The sequence below is a fragment of the Entelurus aequoreus genome, linkage group LG14 (genome assembly GCF_033978785.1).
Source record: "Entelurus aequoreus isolate RoL-2023_Sb linkage group LG14, RoL_Eaeq_v1.1, whole genome shotgun sequence".
NCBI classification, from domain to species: domain Eukaryota; kingdom Metazoa; phylum Chordata; class Actinopteri; order Syngnathiformes; family Syngnathidae; genus Entelurus; species Entelurus aequoreus.
In genome coordinates this window covers 6,192,087-6,218,757 of record NC_084744.1, presented here as the reverse complement: position 1 = coordinate 6,218,757, position 26,671 = coordinate 6,192,087, and the positions used below count along the sequence as shown (strand labels likewise).

At 42.7% G+C, this 26,671-nt stretch overlaps 1 protein-coding gene across 1 annotated transcript in view; it reads right to left on the bottom strand.

The window, feature by feature from the left end:
• Window positions 1–5,295: 5,295 nt before the first annotated feature.
• The window catches only part of LOC133664326 (RNA-binding motif, single-stranded-interacting protein 1-like), an 81,131-nt gene continuing 59,755 nt past the window's right edge, over window positions 5,296–26,671 (bottom strand). Inside the window, exons 7-13 of the mRNA XM_062068842.1 lie at window positions 21,268–21,383; window positions 20,050–20,099; window positions 13,199–13,286; window positions 13,044–13,094; window positions 12,862–12,972; window positions 12,666–12,746; window positions 5,296–12,605 (exon numbers count right to left, since the gene is read on the bottom strand). Coding sequence (XP_061924826.1) covers window positions 12,549–12,605; window positions 12,666–12,746; window positions 12,862–12,972; window positions 13,044–13,094; window positions 13,199–13,286; window positions 20,050–20,099; window positions 21,268–21,383 — 554 coding nt within the window. The 3' untranslated portion in view covers window positions 5,296–12,548. The remainder of the gene's footprint in view (window positions 12,606–12,665; window positions 12,747–12,861; window positions 12,973–13,043; window positions 13,095–13,198; window positions 13,287–20,049; window positions 20,100–21,267; window positions 21,384–26,671) is intronic.

Here is a 26,671-nt window from a genome sequence, read left to right as displayed (position 1 = left end):
GCACAGCGTTTCCTCTTCCATCGCGCACAGGACCTCCCACGCTCCCACGCTCCCTCGTCCAACTTCCTTGTGGGAAAATTTCTTTCAGCTGGCGACATTCTGTCATAACGAGGACTTTGGGGTGTTTATTTTCCCGAGATGCAAGAATAGTTCGATCGGACATAGCGTGAGGGTAAGGACATGATTTATTTTTAACTGTAAACTACAAAAGGGGTACAAACAAAAGGCGCGCTCAAAGCGAAGACTAACTTGGTTAAGAAACAAAAAACTACCACAAAGGCAAAACTATGGACAATAAACAAAAACTCACTTGGAAAGCAGGGAACTATGGCATGAATATCATAGGTATCATCAGCATGGGTGTCAAGGGTAGCAGAAGCAAATGTCGCCAGGCCGACCAACAGAAAAAGACAGGCTTAAATAACAGTGACATGATTGACAACAGGTGCATGAGTGAAAATGTGAACCAGGTGAAACTAATGGTTGCTATGGTGACAAAGCAAGGGAGTGAAAACAGGAACTAAAAAGAGTACCACCGCCCACGCGATCTACAAGCGGCGGTGACCCTGGCAGAGGACTACCTGGCTGTCCACCGCGAGGCAGGACGGGAGCAGGCGGCCCGGAGGGGAACGGAGCGGCCGATACCAGCGCCGGGCCAACGGCCCGCGCAAAGGGAGGGGCAAACGCCGGCGATGACGAGATCCCGGCCAGCAGATGCGGACACGACCCACAGACAGGTTCCCGTACGACACACCCCAACACCGCGCAGGAGGCGCCGATGATCCACACCAGATTTAATAGTTTAGTCACACAATGCACGGGGGTGCGTTCACGGACCGTAGGAGAGGGGAGTGTCCGCACCGTTCTCAGTGGCGACGCGAGTGCATCCAGGACGGAGGGAAGTCCTCCCGGAACCCCGGTGGGCCCCCACGGAGGATTTCCCCCTCGAGCAGTCTCGCGATTAAACTTTGGCCTGTGACCAAGTGAATTACATCGACGGTCAGCTGGTGCCCCCGGGAGCAGCGCGGTTATTCCCTTATTTTTCAATTATTAGGGACAGGTTATACCGAGTGAGCCGTGACACTCAAACAGGCGAGGAATCCACCCAGTTGTTGGTGCCAAAATGCCGCCGGGAAATGGTTTTCCAGGCTGCGCACTATAACCCCATGCCTGGCCAAATGGGGTATGAGAAAACACTTAATCGGGTCATGGTCCGATTCTACTGGCCGGGAATCCGGGCAGACGTGCGCCGTTGGTGTGCTGCTTGCCCGGACTGCCAGCTGGTGAACCCAGCGGCCACCCCGGAGGCGCCCTTGCGCCCATTGCCGCTCATGGAGGTCCCCTTCGAGAGAATTGGTATGGACCTCATCGGACCATTCCATCCGAGTACACGGGGATATGGCTTTGCGCTAGTCCTGGTGGATTACGCAACGCGCTATCCCGAAGCAGTGCACTGCGCTCCATTTCGGCAAAAAGTGTCGCGCAGGCCCTGTTTCAGGTCATCTCAAGAGTTGGAATCCCGAAAGAGATTCTGACTGACCAGGGCACGTCCTTTATGTCACGCACGATAAAGGAACTATACGGGTTATTGGGAATTAAAGTGATCCGCACCAGCATGTACCACCCACAAACAGACGGGCTGGTGGAGCGGCTAAATAAGACGCTGAAAACCATGATCCGTAAGTTCACGCACGAGGACAAACCAAATTGGGATAAATGGCTGGATCCCCTAATGTTTGCGATGCGGCAGGTACCTCAGGCCTTGTCAGGTTTTGCGCCTTTTGAGCTATTATACGGCAGGAAGCTGCACGGGGTGCTGGACGTAATTAAAGAAAGCTGGGAGGAGGGTCCAAGCACCAGCAAAAATGAAATTCAGTACGTCATGGACATGCGAGCAAAACTCCACACAGTGGGGCACCTGTCACTTGAGAATTTGCTCCGCGCCCAGGAACGTCAACAGCGCACGTATAACTGTGGGACCCAGCTAAGGAAATTTTCACCGGGAGAAAAAGTGCTTGTATTACTCCCAACACCCAGCTCAAAATTACTTGCCCGCTGGCAAGGGCCCTTTGAGGTCACACGGCAGGTGGGGGATGTGGATTACGAGGTTCGACGCTCGGACTGGGGCGGAGACACGCAAATATACCATCTGAACCTGCTGAAAGCATGGAGGGAGGCGGAGCCTGCTTCCATGGTTACGCTGGTGGAGGAACAGGAGGAGTTCGGGCCCGAGGTCCCGCGCTCGGCCTCGCCCTCCTCCCTTCCCTGTGACCATCTGCTCACGTTAGCACAGAAAGCGGATGTTGCTAAGCTGCAATGGCGCTTCGCTGATGTGTTCTCCCCTCGGCCCGGGCACACGAACCTCATCCAGCATTCGATTGAGATTAGCCCGGGGGTTACGGTGCGGTCTCGGCCATACCAGCTTCCCGAACACAAGCGCAAAGTAGTTCGGGAGAGATTAAAAACAATGCTGGAATTGGGGGTGATAGAAGAATCCCACAGTGCACGGTGCAGACCTATCGTTCTGGTAGGGAAGAAGGATGGGTCTGTGCGGTTCTGTGTGGATTACCACAAGGTGAATGAAGTGTCACGTTTTGACGCATACCCAATGCCTCGGGTCGACGAGCTCCTGGATCGGCTGGGCACTGCTCGTTTTTTCACGACACTGGATTCGGCCAAGGGCTACTGGCAGATTCCCTTATCACCAGAGTCCCGGGAAAAAACGGTCTTTTCCACTCCGGAAGGTTTATGCCATTTTGTGACGCTTCCATTTGGCTTGTTCGGTGCGCCTGCTACGTTCCAGCGCCTCATGGACCTGGTGCTGCGCCCTCATGTGGCATATGCAGCTGCCTACCTGGATGATGTCATCATCCAGAGTAGCAGCTGGGAGGAGCACATGCGGCGGGCGGGGGCAGTGCTCGAGTCTCAGAGGCGGGCGGGGCTCACCGCCAACCGAGCAAAGTGCACAGTTGGCCGAAGGGAGGTACAGTATTTGGGGTACCACTTGGGAGGGGGACAGGTGTGACCGCAGGTGGACAAGACGACGGCGATCGCGGCCTGTCCACCACCCCAAGATGAAAAAAGAGGTGAGGCAGTTTTTGGGACTGGCGGGCTACTACCGCCGGTTCATTCCCCGGTTCGCGGACCTGACCAGCCCACTGACTGACCTCACCCAAAAGGGTGCCCCTGAGCTGGTCCAGTGGACGGAGCAGTGCCAGCAGGTGTTTGTGAAGGTAAAGAGAGCCCTCTGTGAGGAGCCGGTTCTGCACATGCCTAACGTTGCTATCCCCTTCTGTCTGCAGGCGGATGCGTCGGGCAGGGGACTGGGGACTGTACTGTCCCAGCGGGTGGAGGGTGTCGACCGCCCACAGTGTTGACCATTGAGCTATCCTGGGTCCCATCAAGACATGATTTTCACTCATATACTCATATACTATATTCTTATCTTACAAAAAAGCAGGTCCCTTTCAACTACACTTTGTTGTCATATATTAAGTGTCGAACGTGTTACTCCCTCCGAGGTCTTAATCAAGGCTCAAGTTGTTCGTTTTTCTCACACAGACATTTATTTCAGCCACGCCTTCTTCTCGTCAACAACAATGCCAAAATAACGCCGTCAGAACTAATAAGTAAGAAAAACAGAACTTACAATTAGTCTAACATCAAATAAAAGAAAACACATTGATTTCACATACATTATCAGAAAGAATCATACCTCATTGGCCTCACAAACTCCGAGGGACTGAAGTTTATTTTCAAGCCGAGACTCCATTAATCTCTAATAGTCTATTATACAGCATTATTCACATGTGAATAATATAAATACAGTCTATTATACAGCATTATTCACATGTGAATAATATAAATACAGTCTATTATACAGTATTATTCACATGTGAATAATATAAATACAGTCTATTATACAGCATTATTCACATGTGAATAATATAAATACAGTCTATTATACTGCATTATTCACATGTGAATAATATAAATACAGTCTATTATACTGCATTATTCACATGTGAATAATATAAATACAGTCTATTATACAGCATTATTCACATGTGAATAACATAAATACAGTCTATTATACAGCATTAGTCACATGTGAATAATATAAATACAGTCTATTATACAGCATTATTCACATGTGAATAACATAAATACAGTCTATTATACAGCATTATTCACATGTGAATAATATAAATACAGTCTATTATACAGCATTATTCACATGTGAATAACATAAATGCAGTCTATTATACAGCATTATTCACATGTGAATAACATAAATACAGTCTATTATACAGCATTATTCACATGTGAATAACATAAATACAGTCTATTATACAGCATTATTCACATGTGAATAACATAAATGCAGTCTATTATACACATGTGGCAGGTCATATAAAATGATGTGGCGGGTCATTTAGAATGTTTTGGCTGCCCATTTAAAATGATGTGGGGGGTCTTATAAAATGTAGTGGCTGCCCATATAAAATGATGTGGCAGGTCATATAAAATGATGTGGCGGATCATCTAAAATGATGTGGCGGGTCATATAAAATGAAGTGGCGGGTCATATAAAATGATGTGGCTGGTCATATAAAATAAAGTGGCAGGTCATATAAAATGAACTGGCAGGTCATATAAAATGAAGTGGCAGGTCATATAAAATGAAGTGGCAGGTCATATAAAATAAAGTGGCAGGTCATATAAAATGAAGTGGCAGGTCATATAAAATAAAGTGGCAGGTCATATAAAATAAAGTGGCAGGTCATATAAAATAAAGTGGCAGGTCATATAAAATGAAGTGGCAGGTCATATAAAATGAAGTGGCAGGTCATATAAAATAAAGTGGCAGGTCATATAAAATGAAGTGGCAGGTCATATAAAATGATGTGGCGGGTCATATAAAATGAACTGGCAGGTCATATAAAATGAACTGGCAGGTCATATAAAATGAAGTGGCAGGTCATATAAAATGAAGTGGCAGGTCATATAAAATAAAGTGGCAGGTCATATAAAATGAAGTGGCAGGTCATATAAAATAAAGTGGCAGGTCATATAAAATAAAGTGGCAGGTCATATAAAATAAAGTGGCAGGTCATATAAAATGAAGTGGCAGGTCATATAAAATAAAGTGGCAGGTCATATAAAATGATGTGGCTGTCTCCTGTGTGTCTCCACTCTAATTAACGGTGGCACTGGTGTGGCCAGTAAGTAAAAGAAGTGTAAATCCAAGTATCAATGAATGGTGTAGCAGGTCAGTCACAAACAACACAAGAATAACAATTGAAAAATATTTTATTATTAAAAATAATCAAATCAATGAAAAAAACAAAAAAAACCTGAGGCAGCAACCAAGAGAGACACAAGTTTGGCCTTAAACACACACACACACACACACACACACACACACACACACACACACACACACACACACACACACACACACACACACACACACACACACACACACACACACACACACACACACACACACACACACACACACACACACACACACATGGAACTTAAACACAGACACATGGAAGCTTTCAACTCTACACACACACACCATACACACACACACTGTATACACACTGTACACACACACTGTATACACTCTGTACACACACACTGTATATACACTGTACACACAAACTGTGTACACACACTGTAGACACACACAGTACAAGCGTGTGTGGTACAAAACAAAAATACAAAACATCACAACTTTTTCCTTAAGTTGTGTACACAAAAGTTGATGAATTAAAACCCTCAGAATTGTTTCACTTTTGTCCACACAAGACTTGGCAACACTTGCTTGTTCTCCACACAACTAACACTTTGTCAACTCTCATCTCATCAATCAACACCTTTTTGTTGACAACACCCGGACTCTTCCTAAACCGCCTCTCAAAAACTGCATTCAACGCCAACAACACGTGTGAAGAAACCTGATGCAGGAATCTAGACTAACCTGGCCTAGACTAACCTAGCCTAAACTAACCTGGGGCTAGAATAACCTGGTTTAGTCTAACCTGGCTTAGACTAACCTGGTTTAGTTTAACTGGGTTTAGTCCAACCTGGCCTGGACTAACCTGGGCTAGATTAACTTGGGTTAGATTAAACTGGGTTAGACTAACCTTGGTTAGATTAAACTGGGTTAGACTAACCTGGGTTATAAGAATTTGGGTTAGACTAACCTGGGTTAGACACATTTGGTATAGACTCACCTGGATTAGACTAATTTGGGTAAGACTAACCTGGGTTGTATGAATTTGGGTTGGACTAACCTGGGTTAGACGGATTTGGGTTAGACTAACCTGGGTTAGATGAATTAGTTTAACCTGGGTTAAACTAATTTGGGTTAGACTAACCTGGTTTGGACTAATTTGGGTTAGACTAATATGGATTAGACTAACCTGGGTTATATGAATTTGGGTTAGACTAACCTGGGTTATATGAATTTAGGTTAGACTAACCTGGGTTGGACTAATTTGGGTTAGACTAACATGGGTTAGACTAATTTGGGTTAGACTAACCTGGGTTATATGAATTTGGGTTAGACTAACCTGGGTTAGACTCATTTGGGTTAAATTAACCTGGGTTCGATTAATTTGGGTTAGATGCATTTGGGTTAGACTAACCTGGGTCAGACTAACCAGGACTAGAAGTGAGGAAGTAGAGACTGAGGTAGATCAAAGTTGTGAGAAAAAAAACTTTTAGTTCATCTAACTTTCTTTTTATCTTCTTTGTCCAATCACTTGTTGCACCCACACTGCATTGTGAGGTTGTGTGTTCTATGTTGTGTGTCCTATGTGGTGTGTTCTATGTTGCATGTTGTGTTGTGTGTTCAATGTTGTATGTTTTATATTGTGTGTCCTATGTTGTATGTTGTGTTGTATGTTTTATGTTGTGTGTTCTGTGTTGTATGTTTTATGTTGTGTGTTCTTTGTTGTATGTTTTATATTGTGTGTTCAATGTTGTATGTTGTGTTGTATGTTTTATGTTGTGTGTTCTTTGTTTTATGTTCTATGTTGTATGTTTTATGTTGTTTGTTCTATGTTGTATGTTTTATATTGTGTGTTCTATGTTGTATGTTTTATATTGTGTGTTCTATGTTGTGTTGTATGTTTTATGCTGTGTTCAATGTTGTGTGTTCTATGTTGTGTGTTCAATGCTGTGTGTTTTATGTTGTATGTTTTATATTGTGTGTTCTATGTTGTGTTGTATGTTTTATGTTGTGTGTTCAATGTTGTGTGTTGTATGTTTTATGTTGTGTGTTCAATGTTGTGTGTTCTATGTTGTTTGTTTTATGTTGTGTGTTCAAAGTTGTGTGTTGTATGTTGTGTTGCATGTTTTATGTTGTGTGTTCAATGTTGTATGTTCAATGTTGTGTGTTCAATGTTGTGTGTTGTATGTTCAATGTTGCATATTCAATGTTGTGTGTTTTATTTTGTGTGTTCAATGTTGTGTGTTCAATGTTGTATATTCAATGTTGTGCGTTTTAAGTTGTGTGTTCAATGTTGTATATTCAATGTTGTGCGTTTTATGTTGTGTGTTAAATGTTGAGTGTTTTATGTCGTGTGTTCAATGTTGTGTGTTTCATGTTTTGTTCAATGCTGTGTGTTCAATGTTGCGTGTTATATGTTGTGTGTTTTATGTTGTGTGTTATATGTCGTGTGCTCAATGTTGTGTTGTTTTGTGTGCTGTGTTTTGCGTGTTATGTTGTATGCGTTGTGTTGCTACCTGTCGTGTGTTATATGTTGTGTGTTGTATGTTGTGTGTTTATGTTATGTGTTGTATGTTGTGTGGTATATGTTGTGTGTTATATGTTGTGTGTTTTATGTTATGTGTTGTATGTTGTGTGGTATATGTTGTGTGTTATATGTTGTGTGTTTATGTTGTGGTATATGTTGTGTGTTATATGTTGTGTGTTTTATGTTATGTGTTGTATGTTGTGTGGTATATGTTGTGTGTTATATGTTGTGTGTTTTATGTTATATGTTGTGTGTTATATGTTGTGTGTGATGCATGATGCCAAGTGTGAGTATTGCAAGAAGGCACACAAGTGCTGAGGCGGTGATATCAAAGTCTGATTGTGAGATCAGTATTGTCATCTTTACTGATCCCACTAAGCGACAACATTTTGTCTGCCAGCTACACAACTACACACACTCTCAGCTTGGCAAGTGAAAAGTGAAAAAACAAAAACACACACAACGTCATCAAAATAGCAACAAATGTACATAAAAGTATCATGACACCTGTGTGATGTCACACACACACACACACACACACACACACACACACACACACACACACACACACACACACACACACACACACACACACACACACACACACACAACTTGTCCACATCCACCCGACCAAAAATGTTTTGGTGGAACTTTTACCGTTTTTATGGAGCTGATGATGAATTGTACTTTGATGCTAACTTCACTACTAGAATAGTTCCATGACAACCTTTGTGCAGCACAACCTTCAACACACCTTTGGGCAAAAGGGGGCGGGACTTAACACAGGTGTGAGGGGAAGTAACATTGAAACATGAAGGCCTGATCTACTAAGACTGTAATACTAAACAGTGTGTACAATAATACCACACTGTGTACTATTAGTGTGTAAAATCATACAACACTGTGTACTATTAGTGTGTACAAAGTATAAAATAGCATGTACTATTAGTGTGTACAATCATACGACACTGTGTACTATTAGTGTGTACAATCATACGACACTGTGTACTATTAGTGTGTACAATCATACGACACTGTGTACTATTAGTGTGTACAAAGTATAAAATAGTGTGTACTATTAGTGTGTAAAATCTATAAATAGTGTGTACTATTAAGAGTGTACAATCCATAAAATAGCATTTACTATTAGTGTGTATAAAGTATAAAATCGTGGTAGAGGAGTTTGCGTGTCCCAATGATCCTAGGAGCTATGTTGTCCGGGGGCTTTCATGCCCCCTCCTGGTAGGGTCTCCCAAGACAAACTGGTCCTAGGTGAGGGATCAGCAGCTCGAAGAATGTTTGAAGAATACAAACAAAGGACCCAGATTTCTCTCGCCCGGACGCGGGTCACCGAGGCCCCCCTCTGGAGCCAGGCCCGGAGGTGGCGCACGATGGCGAGCGTCTGGTGCCCGAAGAGGCAATGTGGGTCCCCCCTCCAATGGGCTCACCGCCCATAGCAGGGGCCATAGACGTTGGGTGCAATGTGAGCTGGGCGGCACTTGGCGGTCCGATCCTCAGCTACATAAGCTAGCTCTTGGGACGTGGAACGTCACCTCGCTGGGGGGGTAGGAGCCTGAGCTATTGCGCAAGGTGGAGAAGTTCCGGCTAGATATAGTCGGCCTCACTTAAACGCACAGCAAGGGCACTGGAACCAGTTCTCTTGAGAGGGGCTGGACTCTATTCCACTCTGGCGTTGCCAGCAGTGAGAGGCGACGGGCTGGGGTGGCAATTATTGTTGCCCCCCCCCCGGCTCAATCCTGCACGTTAGAGTTCAACCCAGTGGACGAGAGAGTAGCTTTCCTCCACCTTCGGGTGGGGGGGACGGGTCCTGACTGTTGTTTGCGCTTATGCGCCAAACGGCAGCTCAGAGTACCCACACTTTTTGGATTCACTCGAGGGAGTGTCCTACTGGGGGACTTCAACGCTCATATTGGCAACGACAGTGAAACCTGGAGAGGCGTGATTGGGAAGAATGGCCGCCTGGATCTGAACCCGAGTGGTGTTCTGTTATTTGACTTTTGTGCTCGTCACAGATTGTCCATAACAAACACCATGTTCAAACATAAGGGTGTCCATATGTGCACTTGGCACCAGGACACCCTAGGCCGCAGTTCCATGATCAACTTTGTAGTTGAGTCATCGGATTTGCGGTTTTATGTTTTGGACAGAGAGGGGCGGAGCTTTCTACTGATCACCACCTGGTGGTGAGTTGGCTGCGATGGTGGGGGAGGATGCCGGACAGACCAGGCAGGCCCAAACGCATTGTGAGGGTCTGCTGGGAACGTCTAGCAGAGTCTCCTGTCAGAGAGAGTTTTAATTCCCACCTCCGGAAGAACTTTGAGGGTGGTGCTGGACATTGAGTCCGAGTGGACGATGTTCCGTACCTCTATTTTCGAGGCAGCCAATTGGAGCTGTGGCCGCAAGCTGGTTGGTGCCTGTCGTGGCGGTAATCCTAGAACCCGCTGGTGGACACCGGCGGTGAGGCATGCCGTCAAGCTGAAGAAACAGTCCTATCGGGTTCTTTTGGCTCATAGGACTCCGGAGGCAGCAGACAGGTACCGACAGGCCAAGCGGTGTGCGGCTTTAGCGGTCGCGGAGGCAAAAACTCGGACATGGGAGGAGTTCGGGGAAGCCATGGAAAACGACTTCCAGACGGCTTCGAAACGATTCTGGACCACCATCCGCCACCTCAGGAAGGGGAAGCAGTGCAATGTCAACACCGTGTATGGTGGGGATGGTGTTCTGCTGACCTCGACTGCGGATGTTGTGGATCGGTGGAGGGAATACTTTGAAGACCTCCTCAATCCTACCAACACATCTTCCTATGAAGAAGCAGTGCCTGGGGAATTTGTGGTGGGCTCTCCTATTTCTGGGACTGAGGTTGCCGAAGTAGTTAAAAAGCTCTTCGGTGGCAAGGCCCCGGGGGTGGATGAGAACCGCCCGGAGTTCCTTAAGGCTGTGGATGCTGTGGGGCTGTTTTGGTTGACAAGAGTCTGCAACATCACGTGGACATCGGGGACATACCTCTGGATTGGCAGACCGGGGTGGTGGTTCCTCTCTTTAAGAAGGGGAACCGGAGGGTGTGTTCCAACTATTGTGGGATCACACTCCTCAGCCTTCCTGGTAAGGTCTATTCGGGTGTACTGGAGAGGATGCTACGCCGGATAGTCGAACCTCGGATTCAGGAGGAACAGTGTGTTTTTCGTCCTGGTCGTGGAAATGTGGACCAGCTGTATACTCTCGACAGGGCCCTTGAGGGTGCATGGGAGTTTGCCCAACCAGTCTACATGTGCTTTGTGGACTTGGAGAAGGCATTCGACCGTGTACCCCGGGAAGTCCTGTGGGGAATGCTCAGAGAGTATGGGGTAACGGACTGTCTGATTGTGGCGGTCCGCTCCCTGTATGATCAGTGTCAGAGCTTGGTCCGCATTGCCGGCAGTAAGTCGGATACGTTTCCAGTGAGGGTTGGACTCCGCCAAGGCTGCCTTTTGTCACTGATTCTGTTCATAACTTTTATGGACAGAATTTCTCTGCGCATTCAGGGCGTTGAGGGTATCTGGTTTGGTGGCTGCAGGATTAGGTCTCTGCTTTTTGCAGATGATGTGGTCCTGATGGCTTCATCTAAACAAGATCTTCAGCTCTCACTGGATCGGTTCACAGCCGAGCGTGAAGCGACTGGGATGGGAATCAGCAACTCCAAGTCCGAGTCCGTGGTTCTCGCCCGGAAAAGGGTGGAGTGTCATCTCCGGGTTGGGGAGGAGATCTTGCCCCAAGTGGAGGAGTTCAAGTACCTCGGGGTCATGTTCACGAGTGAGGGAAGAGTGGATGGTGAGATCGACAGGCGGATCGGTGCGGCGTCTTCAGCAATGCGGACGCTGTATCGATCCGTTGTGGTGAAGAAGGAGCTGAGCCGGAAGGCAAAGCTCTCAATTTACCGGTCAATCTACGTTCCCATCCTCACCTATGATCATGAGCTTTGGGTTATGACCGAAAGGACAAGATCACGGGTACAAGCGTCCGAAATGAGTTTCCTCCGCCGGGCGGGGGGCTCTCCCTTAGAGATAGGGTGAGAAGCTCTGCCATCCGGGAGGAGCTCAAAGTAAAGCCGCTGCTCCTCCACATGGAGAGGAGCCAGATGAGGTGCTTCGGACATCTGGTCAGGATGCCACCCGAACGCCTCCCTAGGGAGGTGTTTCGGGCACGTCCGACCGGTAGGAGGGCACGAGGGAAGACCCAGGACACGTTGGGAAGACTATCTCTCCCGGCTGGCCTGGGAATGCCTGGGGATCCCCCGGGAGGAGCTGGACCAAGTGGCGGAGGAGAAGGAAGTCTAGTAGATCAGCTTTGTGTGCTATCAAGTGTGTTTTAGTACACGCAAACTCTTAGTAGATCAGGCCCAGAGTGGAGTGAAAGTGTTAAGGCAGAGTGGAGTCAGACAACATTGCCCTTCTAAAGCACCATGGGAAGTCGCCTCACACACAAACACACACACACACGCACACACACTTTGCCATGGCCACGCCCACACAGCAAGCATAAAAACATTGTAAAAAAAAAAAGATATTTGTCGCAGTGCGTGTTTCTGTCTTGTATTTGGCAACAATCTTTGGTAAAAAATAAACATTTCTTGTATGAAAATAAAAACTTTTTTTTTCAAAACGGAGTCTTTTCCAACACCCGATGAAAGGCTTTGAAAATGTTTTGACAAAAAAGAAAAGGATGCCGTCAAAACGTGGAAGGGTCCTCGCTGCGGTGCTTGTTGACGCCGTGTTGCTATGGATACGGGGAAGGGTTGCCAGGTGTGTCCGCCTGTGACGACAGGCCGTTTTCCTGCAAGTGACAATGTGGTGACCCCACTTTCTCTCCACCTTTCATTCATAGAGGACTCACCTGGCCAGGTAGGCATGCCGAGTGCACGTGCGAGTACGCAGGCAGGTAAGCGCCTGCCAGGGGAGTGTTGGCCGCCATGAACTGTACCAGTGAAGAAGATTATTCATGAGTATATGTGTACAACATGTAGTACATGTACAACACATGTAGTATATGTATAACATGTAGTACATGTACAAGATCAGGGTGTACTCACCCCTCCAGTGGTGCCCAAAGTCATGTGACTCATGTGTTGCGTGAGCGGTGACATCATGGAGGTGTGCTGCAGTGACAAGGGAGGGTCCATAGGGGGCGACATGACTGCAGCCTGGTGGAGTCAGAGAGGATCACACTTAACATGACTTCACACTTTTTTACACCTTCTTACTTCCTACTTACAGGATGCTGCAAAAGGTAATGTTGATGAGGCATCCATGATGGGTTCTGCACCTGTAACACATCAACACAATATATATATAAATATATACATATATATATATACATGTATGTATATATGTACATTTGATGATGGATGTAGTGTGAAGGAGTCCAACCTGGTATGCAGAGAGTGGAGACATGTAAGGAGACATGGAGGTGTGAGCAATGATCCTGTTGGAGATGCTGTACGCTGCTGGGAAGAACCTGCGTGCACACCATCACAAATATCACAACCATCACCACCATCACAACCATCACCACCATCACCACCATCACAACCATCACCACCATCACAACCATCACCACCATCACAACCATCACCACCATCACAACCATCACCACCATCACAACCATCACCACCATCACAACCATCACCACCATCACAACCATCACCACCATCACAACCATCACCACCATCACAACCATCACCACCATCACAACCATCACCACCATCACAACCATCACAATCATCACAACCATCACAACCATCACCACCATCACAACCATCACCACCATCACAACCATCACCACCATCACAACCATCACAAACATCACCACCATCACAACCATCACAACCATCACCACCATCACAACCATCACAACCATCACCACCATCACAACCATCACCACCATCACAACCATCACCACCATCACAACCATCACCACCATCACAACCATCACCACCATCACAACCATCACCACCATCACAACCATCACCACCATCACAACCATCACAATCATCACAACCATCACCACCATCACAACCATCACAACCATCACCACCATCACAACCATCACAATCATCACAACCATCACAACCATCACAACCATCACAACCATCACAACCATCACCACCATCACAACCATCACAACCATCGCAACCATCACAACAATCACCACCATCACCACCATTACAACCATCACAACCATCACAACCATCACCACCATCACAACCATCACAACCATCACATCCATCACAACCATCACAACCATCACCACCATCACAACCATCACCACCATCACAAAAATCACCACCATTACAACCATCACAACCATCACATCCATCACCACCATCACAACCATCACCACCATCACAACCATCACAACCATCACATCCATCACCACCATCACGACCATCACAACCATCACAACCATCACCACCATCACAACCATCACCACCATCACAACCATCACAACCATCACATCCATCACCACCATCACAACCATCACAACCATCACAACCATCACCACCATCACAACCATCACAACCATCACAACCATCGCAACCATCGCAACCATCACAACCATCACAACCATCACAACCATCACAACAATCACCACCATCACCACCATTACAACCATCACAACCATCACCACCATCACAACCATCACAACCATCACATCCATCACAACCATCACCACCATCACCACCATCACAAAAATCACCACCATCACCACCATTACAACCATCACAACCATCACAACCATCACCACCATCACAACCATCACCACCATCACAACCATCACCACCATCACAACCATCACCACCATCACAACCATCACAACCATCACAACCATCACATCCATCACCACCATCACAACCATCACCACCATCACAACCATCACCACCATCACAACCATCACAACCATCACATCCATCACCACCATCACGACCATCACAACCATCACAACCATCACCACCATCACAACCATCACCACCATCACAACCATCACAACCATCACATCCATCACCACCATCACAACCATCACAACCATCACAACCATCACCACCATCACAACCATCACAACCATCACAACCATCGCAACCATCGCAACCATCACAACCATCACAACCATCACAACCATCACAACAATCACCACCATCACCACCATTACAACCATCACAACCATCACCACCATCACAACCATCACAACCATCACATCCATCACAACCATCACCACCATCACCACCATCACAAAAATCACCACCATCACCACCATTACAACCATCACAACCATCACATCCATCACCACCATCACAACCATCACAACCATCACCACCATCAACACCATCACCACCATCACCACCATCACAACCATCACAACCATCACAACCATCACATCCATCACCACCATCACAACCATCACAACCATCACAACCATCACCACCATCACCACCATCACAATACGTGCACATTAGGGGTGGACACTGTGGGCCTGATCCACTAAACTTGTGAGCAGAGGACTGCGTCGGTTTAGTGAGCAGAATAAGGCGTGCAATCCATTTTGTGTCTCAGTCTTCATTAATATGCAAAATATATGCTGATCATCATGTTGATGGTCAGCATATGATTATTACACACCTCGTCTATTCAGCAACATCCTTTCATAATGTTAATGCCGCCAGAGGACTTAAGGCCTTAATAAAACAATATCAATTATTGCAAAATCCTCATTTAAATAAGGCAATCTGTGCCCTTTTTCTACTGTACGCACGGTCTTAGTAGATCACATGTAACACGCCCACTAATAGTACACGCTATTTTATGAGATTGTACACACTAATAGTACACGCTATTTTATAGAATGTAAACACTAATAGTACATGCTATTTTATAGATTGTACACACTAGTAGTACACGCTATTTTATAGATTGTACACACTAACAGTACACGCTATTTTATAGATTGTACACACTAATAGTACACGCTATTTTATAGATTTTACACACTAATAGTACACGCTATTTTATAGATTGTACACACTAATAGTACACGCTATTTTATAGATTGTACACACGAATAGTACACACTATTTTATAGATTGTACACACTAATAGTACACGCTATTTTAGAGATTGTACACACTAATAGTACACGCTATTTTAGAGATTGTACACACTAATAGTACATGCTATTTTATAGATTGTACACACTAATAGTACACGCTATTTTATAGATTGTACACACTAATAGTACACGCTATTTTAGAGATTGTACACACTAATAGTAGACGCTATTTTAGAGATGGTACACACTAATAGTACACGCTATTTTATAGATTGTACACACGAATAGTACACGCTATTTTATAGATTGTACAAACTAATAGTACACGCTATTTTATAGATTGTACACACTAGTAGTACACGCTATTTTATAGATTGTACAAACTAATAGTGCACGCTATTTTATAGATTGTACACACGAATAGTACATACTTTTTTATAGATTGTACACACTAATAGTACACGCTATTTTATAGATTGTACACACTAATAGTACACGCTATTTTATAGATTGTACACACTAGTAGTACACGCTATTTTATAGATTGTACACACTAATAGTGCACGCTATTTTATAGATTGTACACACGAATAGTACATACTTTTTTATAGATTGTACACACTAATAGTACACGCTATTTTATAGATTGTACACACTATTAGTAGACGCTATTTTAGAGATTGTACACACTAATAGTACACACTATTTTATAGATTGTACACACTAATAGTACACGCTATTTTATAGATTGTACACACTAGTAGTACACGCTATTTTATAGATTGTACACACTAATAGTACACGCTATTTTATAGATTGTACACAATAATAGTACACGCTATTTTATAGATTGTACACACTAGTAGTACACGCTATTTTATAGATTGTAAACACTAGTAGTACACGCTATTTTATAGATTGTACACACTAATAGTACACGCTATTTTATAGATTGTACACACGAATAGTACACACTATTTTATAGATTGTACACACTAATAGTACACGCTATTTTATAGATTGTACACACTAATAGTACACGCTATTTTAGAAATTGTACACACTAATAGTACACGCTATTTTATAGATTGTACACACTAATAGTAGACGCTATTTTAGAGATTGTACACACTAATAGTACATGCTATTTTATAGATTGTACACACTAATAGTAGACGCAATTTTATAGATTGTACACACTAATAGTACACGCTATTTTATAGATTGTACACACTAATAGTAGACGCTATTTTACAGATTGTACACACTAATAGTACACGCTATTTTAGAGATTGTACACACTAATAGTACACGCTAATTTACAGATTGTACACACTAGTAGTACACGCTATTTTATGGATTGTACACACGAATAGTACACGCTATTTTATAGATTATACACACTAATAGTACACGCTATTTTATAGATTGTACACACTAGTAGTACACGCTATTTTATAGATTGTACACACTAATAGTAAACTCTATTTTATGAGATTGTACACACGAATAGTACACACTATTTTATAGATTGTACACACTAATAGTACACGCTATTGTATAGATTGTACACACTAATAGTACATGCTATTTTATAGATTGTACACACGAATAGTACACGCTATTTTATAGATTGTACACACTAATAGTACACGCTATTTTATAGATTGTACACACTAGTAGTACACGCTATTTTATAGATTGTACACACTAATAGTGCACGCTATTTTATAGATTGTACACACGAATAGTACACACTTTTTTATAGATTGTACACACTAATAGTACACGCTATTTTATAGATTGTACACACTAATAGTACACACTATTTTATAGATTGTACACAGGAATAGTGCACGCTATTTTATAGATTGTACACACTAATAGTACACACTATTTTATAGATTGTACACGCTAATAGTACACGCTATTTTATAGATTGTACACACTAATAGTACACGCTATTTTATAGATTTTACACACTAATAGAACACGCTATTTTATAGATTGTACACACTAATAGTACACGCTATTTTATAGATTGTACACACTAGTAGTACACGCTATTTTATAGATTGTCATACTAATAGTACACGTTTTTTATAGATTGTACACACTAATAGTACACGCTATTTTATAGACTTTACACACTAAAAGTACACGCTAATTTATAGATTGTACACACTAATAGTACACGCTATTTTAGAGATTGTACACACTAATACTACACGCTATTTTAGAGATTGTACACACTAATAGTACACGCTATTTAATAGATTGTACACGCTAATAGTACACGCTATTTTATAGATTGTACACGCTAATAGTACACGCTCTTTTATAGATTGTACACGCTAATAGTACACGCTATTTTATAGATTGTACACACTAATAGTACACGCTACTTTACAAATTGTACACACTAATAGTACACGCTATTTTATAGATTGTACACACTAATAGTACACACTATTTTATAGATTATACACACTAATAGTACACGCTATTTTAGAGATTGTACACACGAATAGTACACACTTTTTTATAGATTGTACACGCTAATAGTACACGCTCTTTTATAGATTGTACACGCTAATAGTACACGCTATTTTATAGATTGTACACACTAATAGTACACGCTACTTTACAAATTGTACACACTAATAGTACACGCTATTTTATAGATTGTACACACTAATAGTACACACTATTTTATAGATTATACACACTAATAGTACACGCTATTTTAGAGATTGTACACACTAATAGTACACGTTTTTTTATAGATTGTACACACTAATAGTACACGCTTTTTTATAGATTTTACACACTAATAGTACACGCTATTTTATAGATTGTACACACTAATATTACACGCTATTTTAGAGATTGTAAACACTAATAGTACACGCTATTTTATAGATTGTACACACTAGTAGTACACGCTATTTTATAGATTGTCATACTAATAGTACACATTTTTTTATAGATTGTACACACTATTAGTACACGCTATTTTATAGATTTTACACACTAATAGTACACGCTAATTTATAGATTGTACACACTAATAGTACACGCTATTTTAGAGATTGTACACACTAATAGTACACGCTATTTTAGAGATTGTACACACTAATAGTACACGCTATTTTATAGATTGTACACGCTAATAGTACACGCTATTTTATAGATTGTACACGCTAATAGTACACGCTTTTTTATAGATTGTACACACTAATAGTACACGCTATTTTATGAGATTGTACACAGTAATAGTACATTCGTTTTTATGAGATTGTACACAGTAATAGTACACTATTTTATGAGATTTTACAAACTAATAGTACACGCTATTTTATGAGATTGTACACACTAATAGTAAACTCTATTTTATAGATTGTACACACGAGTAGTAAACTCTATTTTATAGATTGTACACACGAGTAGTACATGCTATTTTATAGATTGTACACACTAATAGTACACGCTATTTTATAGATTGTACACACTAATAGTACACTCTATTTTATGAGATTGTACACAGTAATAGTACACTGTATTTTATGAGATTTTACACAGTAATAGTACACGCTACTTTATGAGATTGTACACAGTAATAGTACACACTATTTTATGAGATTGTACACACTAATAGTACACGCTATTTTATAGATTGTACACAGTAATAGTACACGCTATTTTATGAGATTGTACACACTAATAGTACACGCTATTTTATAGATTGTACACAGTAATAGTACACGCTATTTTATGAGATTGTACACACTAATAGTACACGCTATTTTATAGATTGTACACAGTAATAGTACACGCTATTTTATGAGATTGTACACACTAATAGTACATGCTATTTTATAGATTGTACACACTAATAGTACACTTTATTTTATGAGATTGTACACAGTAATAGTACACTCTATTTTATGACATTTTACACACTAATAGTACACGCTATTTTATGAGATTGTACACAGTAATAGTACACGCTATTTTATGAGATTGTACACACTAATAATACACGCTATTTTATAGATTGTACACACTAATAGTACACACTATTTTATAGATTGTACACGCTGTTTACTGCGTGGTGTTTGGATGTTGGTAGATCAGGCGCCAGGTGTGCACATGGGGTGAGGAAGCAGCCACTTACCCGTTGTGCATGGCAGCTGCACTGGGGTCGTATGTGAGTGCCATACCAGCCTGGTGGAAAACAAGAACACAAGTGGAGCTTGGCAACAACACTGGAGAATGCAACATGGACTGACTGTCACATGGATGTACTAACATGTGACCTGACTGTCACATGGATGTACTAACATGTGACCTGACTGTCACATGGATGTACTAACATGTGACCTGACTGTCACATGGATGTACTAACATGTGACCTGACTGTCACATGGATGTACTAACATGTGACCTGACTGTCACATGGATGTACTAACATGTGACCTGACTGTCACATGGATGTACTAACATGTGACCTGACTGTCACATGGATGTACTAACATGTGACCTGAGAGCAGGCTGAATGTTATTTGTACACACCATCTTGTGTCAGTCACTGACACTTTAATTATACAAATACAGAAACATCTATGACAATAAAAGGGGACTTAAGTTTGTAGGTGTGGTTTACTTCCTACACCTTCCTTCACTCTGTCTAACAAGGTATGCACCTTCCTTCACTCTGTCTAACAAAGTGTGCACCTTCCTTCACTCTGTCTAACAAGGTATGCACCTTCCTTCACTCTGTCTAACAAGGTGTGCACCTTCCTTCACTCTGTCTAACAAGGTGTGCACCTTCCTTCACTCTGTCTAACAAGGTGTGCACCTTCCTTCACTCTGTCTAACAAGGTGTGCACCTTCCTTCACAAACTCTAACAAGGTGTGCACCTTCCTTCACTCTGTCTAACAAGGTGTGCACCTTCCTTCACTCTGTCTAACAAGGTGTGCACCTTCCTTCACTCTGTCTAACAAGGTGTGCACCTTCCTTCACTCTGTCTAACAAGGTGTGCACCTTCCTTCACTCTGTCTAACAAGGTGTGCACCTTCCTTCACACTGTCTAACAAGGTGTGCACCTTCCTTCACTCTGTCTAACAAGGTATGCACCTTCCTTCACTCTGTCTAACAAGGTGTGCACCTTCCTTCACACTGTCTAACAAGGTGTGCACCTTCCTTCACTCTGTCTAACAAGGTGTGCACCTTCCTTCACTCTGTCTAACAAGGTGTGCACCTTCCTTCACTCTGTCTAACAAGGTGTGCACCTTCCTTCACTCTGTCTAACAAGGTGTGCACCTTCCTTCACTCTGTCCAACAAGGTGTGCACCTTCCTTCACACTGTCTAACAAGGTGTGCTCATCTTACCAGTCTGGCACTTCCCTCTCTGAGCCAGCCTCGACCGCTGGAGAGAAATTTGTTCTGGCTTTGTCTCTTCTTCTGCCCGCCGTCAGCAAACTTGCAGAGCAAAGGTTGAGAAGGTGCTATTAGGAGGAGGCACACAGACAGGAGAACAAGCAGGTTATATCAGACAGGATGGACAACACCTTGGCTCAAGAGGCACGCGGGCAACAGACTCATTCTGTACCATAATCCAATTAGACATATTAGACTGGGAGTGGAGACAAAAGTGAGCACAACCTCTCATGGCTGAATAATTACATACAATCATATACATACATAGATATATATACACACATATACATACATATATAAATACACACACATATGCATATACATACAGGTACATACACACATGTGTATGTATGTATGTATGTATATGTATGTATATATATGTATGTATATGTATATATATATATATATATATATATATATATATATATATATATATATATATATATATATATATATATATATATATATATATATATATATATATATATATATATATATATGTGTATATATATATATATATATATATATATATATATATATATATATATATATATATATATATATATATATATATATATATATATATATATATATACACACATGTGTATATATACACATATTTATGAGTTATTTCTTTCTATAGTCATATTTGAAATAACTAGTATTTTCCATTTGTACTCTTTCTATTTTTTCTCCATCTCATGTCCGATGGTACACTGTGAGTTACCTTGAGCTTGGGAATGTGGGGAGTAGAAGTACTCCTTTTTTATCTCATCCTGTCTCATTCTGAGTAGAACAATGGACTTGTGTATTCCTTCTGAAGGGTGGGGGCTATTGGCATATTGAAGAAGAGAGCGCTTCCGTAATTGTGTTAGATCAACTTGGCGAGGTTGGTCTCTCCAAAGCTTTGGAAATAAATTGCAAAATACCAATTCTGTTGGGGTCTTCACTTATACTCAGCATATATGTCATTACAAAGAACTTGGGATTGACCAGTAACTTAAATTCCCTTGGAGGAACATTTGGTCCAAAACGCAAACATTTGGAGGCTATCGTCCGGGAATGACACGCTGAGAATTGGACACCTCTTGCAACCTTCTGGACAGACTCACATGGCCAACACATAAATCAAGGTAAGCAGAGCCTTTTTGTAAAATCTGCATTAGGAGTCTGTCCTGAAGTCTGTAAGTCAAACACTGTTTTGGACCCCAGACACAGAATGGTAATATTGTAATATTGATTGCATTTTTGCCTTGCCTACCATTACATAATAGTTGTAAATAGTGGTCAACTCACGTCATTGTGTCTGGACTACCGTGACGGGCAGTTTCATTGACGAGTGAACTAATAGTTGGGTGTAGCTTACCCTGGGTGATTGGTCTGCCCTTAAAGAGTCGGGTTGCGTGTTCCCGGTGACATTGGGCACTAACATGTAAGGAAACGGCTGGAGGCCATTTGTAGAAAGTACAATAAAGATTCCCTGGTTGCGAGTTCCAGGTGACACTGAAGTGTGCGCTAAAATTAAGAAAAAATAGACACAATGGCCACGGAGTTTGAAAAAAGAAAAAATACATTAAAAAATTTAAAAAATATAATAAAATAAAAAAGGTGATGCGGGTGGGGAAAATGTGATGAATGGTTACCGTTTAATGATCAATTAAATGTACTGTTGGCGACAATGAAATTAACAGGTAGAGTTTAAAAAGAAAAAAGAGAACGTTTCTTGAAAGGGTTAAGAGGGAGTTTACAACACTCGTAAAGTCGTGAACTCAAACGTTTGGTAAATTAAGAAAAGTAACTGGAAGTTTTATGGTTAAGTGAAACGCAGAGAAAGAGCTTTCGTGCAGCTTTTTCTTTTGTGTGTGTGTGCTGCTGGTTACGTATGCTTGTGTGTGTGTATGCGCTTGCTTGTGTGTGTGTGTGTGTGCTACTGGTTACGCGTGCTTGTGTGTGTGTGCACTTGCTTGTGTGTGTGTGTGTGTGTGTGTGCTGCTGGTTACGCGTGCTTGTGTGTGTGCTGCTGGTGGCGGTGGGGTCCGCGGTGAGAGAGGAAAGGGAGAGAAGTAAAGTTGTTGAGGAAATGACTCGGGCACAGGGCGAGGTGCCTAATGGGCTAAAAGAGGGCTTGCAGAACTTATGTGCTCGAGAATTTAAGAGTTTGACGGATGAGAAAAGAAAGTTAGAGGGAATAAAAGTAAGCGGGGGTTACATGGAAAAACGAAATGCAGCGAAAGAACTGATAAGAATTGAGACGAATATGAAAAAATGGACTGACTGGTCTTTCGCCTGTCACGCAGGCGCCAAATTATTCAAACGACCCGCCCAGACTTTGACTAAGCCACCGCCCTATGACGTGAAACCGTAATCGTCTTTATACCCCCTTTTGACAGTCACAGGAGGAGCACTCGTGGTCGAATCAGAGAGGAAGCTCTCTGGCCCGCCCCCTACTCCAGTGACAAGCGAGGGAGGTACTCCCATGCCCCCTCTAAGATTGATCCTACCTCCGAAACTTAAAATGTCTCCTTCGGCCCAAATTCTTGACCCCTCCCTTTACACGTCTGACCATTTTCCTCCGGCAGATGGCAACCTCCCACGTGCACATCAGACATTTTTTACATACAACACACTCTCAAAACAGCTAGAAGGACACGCATATCCACTTTTTCCTGATAATGAGGGCAGATTTCAATATAAGCCTTTTGCCGTTGCAGACATGCAAGCCATTGTTGACAAACTCCCACCTGTACCTGTAGGAGGGAGCCTTTGGCTAAACACTTTAGACAAAGCTAACCCTGATATACACGGTGCCGAAAGCAGCACATGGGAGGGACATCTTATTCATCATATGCAGAATTAGACAGAGCAGGATGATGACAACAAGGCTGGTGGTAGAGTAGCAAGGAAACAACTACTTAATTTACAGATCGCTGAAGATAAAAGGTCAAAAATTAGCTAAAGTATATTCGGCAATGGGTGACCTTGCTTTTGAGCTCCAGCAGATGGAGGAAAGAATCCTCAACAGACATGAGACCCGACGATTGGACTCGGGTGGTGGACGACGCGGTACTTCAAGGTCAGTCCGGGGTGGAAACTGTTTCATCTGTGACCAGCCGGGTCACTGGCAACGTGAATGTCCTAACTCCTCTGAACGAGACAGGCTCCCATTTGCAGCCAAAACATCATACAGGCGTGGCAAAGGACGCCCAAGGCAGAAGCCCCAGCAGGAAATACAGACAGGCCCCCTGCTGGACATAAGTGTCAACAGACAATGTTATCAGTTCGTGATTGACACTGGTGCCACCCACTCATTTCTGAATGCGGAGGTACCAAAGAAACTGTGTGATTCCTTTTTGAAGGTTGAAGGCTTCGCTTAGGTCACAAGGATGTTACCTGTCACCAAACCACTTCCGGTAGAGATTGCTGGACACACACTGAAGCACCCCTTCGTGGTCGACCTGCACACACCTTGCCTGCTTGGTAGTGACCTACTTCACAAACTGTACCCTGACATTCAATATCGCACAGAAGGAACCTTCCTGGTGTTACCTGACGGCACAACTACCAAGCTGCGACAGCACTACGAAGGCTCCTCCATGAGCATGAGCTCATACCACAGCCTGAGGTACCACAAATGCTGACATCTACTGGACATGCCTCCTTCTAAGAACGAGTGAAAGACAAGGACTGCTCTATCAGTGAAAACCCTGGCTGACTGAGCTGTTTCCGTGTGTACCGTCACCCGACCCGCCACATGTTATGATCACCAGTTAGACACTCATGCCAGGAGGCCTTTGACTCCTTTATATATATGTTGGAACTCAAGGTGTGGCTGCTCATGTTGACCTATCTTTGCAACAACTAGCATGGTATAAGATGGACACAAATGCTGTCCCACATTGTTCCCTTGCTCTCTGTCCCGCCTACGAAACCAAAGACTTAGGTCCAATGATAAAACACGGCGTAGCTGCCGCTGATTGAACCGACACACAAATACCACATTTTCAATTGTTTTAATTGTCCATTAAACACATAGCTATGGGCTGCACTTTGGACACCCCGGCTGTAGGCTACGAGGAGCTAGCAGCTACACAACAGCAGAGCTATAACAGCACATTTAAGCATATCAAATAATTATAGTTGCTTATTACATAAACAAAGTCGCCTAGACAGAAGTCAGATAGAAAGTATTCAGTAACAAACGTGTTCGCATCATTCAACTTTCTACAACATGAGCTTGACTTAATGAATTATTGTGGCCACCAGGTGTGGCAAAATATCAAATTACTATTGCAAAAGCATCCGCCATAAGGTTAGTGTTTTTCTAGTATTTGTGTCAATATAAATATAAGCATATTTTATGGCTTTCACCATATTGAATAATTTGCATAAAATGTAGGGTTAATATCGCTAAGGGGTCCCCTACCCTAATGCCACCCTCCAGTGGTCCACAGATGCTGAACAGACTTTCATTGACCTCAAACATGACCTGTCCTCCGCCTCTACTCTTGTTGTACTTGACCATCAGCTGCCCTTTTTCTTAGATGTTTCTGAAAGTGATAGTACTACTAACACAGTTCCTTTTTCAGAAACAGAAGGGGGAGGAGGTGAGGGTGGATTCAGACTCCTTACAACAAAATCGACAATCATCCGACTCTGACACATTCCATAGTTTTAACATTTTTCCCGTGGGTAAGAAGTTATAACTAATTTTAATTTGAAAATAACGATTTTGCACATCGATAGTAGTTTTGTAGATTAATTTAGAATATGGAGGAGGTGAGGGTGGATCGTGTCAAGTTTTTGATTTCATAGATATGATCAATCCGGTACAAGGGAAAAGGTACTTGCTAACTTGCGTTGACAATTATAGTGGTTGGCCGGAAGCAACCCCAACCTCAAAGGAAGATGCAAAATCAGTAATTAAATGGCTTGTGAATGACCTAATACCCCGACATGGCTTCCCCAAAAAGATTAGGTCAGACAACGGCACCCATTTTAAAAATATTCACCTAGCCTTGGTCGAAAAGGCTCTCGGACTAGAACACAGGTTCGGTTTGGGGTACCATCTTCAGTCCCAATGTAAGATCGAGAAAATAAACCAAAACATCAAAACAAATTGGCTAAAATCTGTGCACAGACCAAATTGAATTGGATTGACACGTTACCATTGGCTTTAATGACCATCCGAATGTCCATGAACAAAACTGGTTTTTCACCCTATGAACTGCATACAGGTCAGCCCTTCCCAGGACCAGCAGCCCCCCTAGAAGGAGGAATCAGCGTAAAACCAAAATGGTACTTTGATCAAATTCAGAATTTGTGTAATAATTTCTCTGCACAGATTTGTGGGCAACAA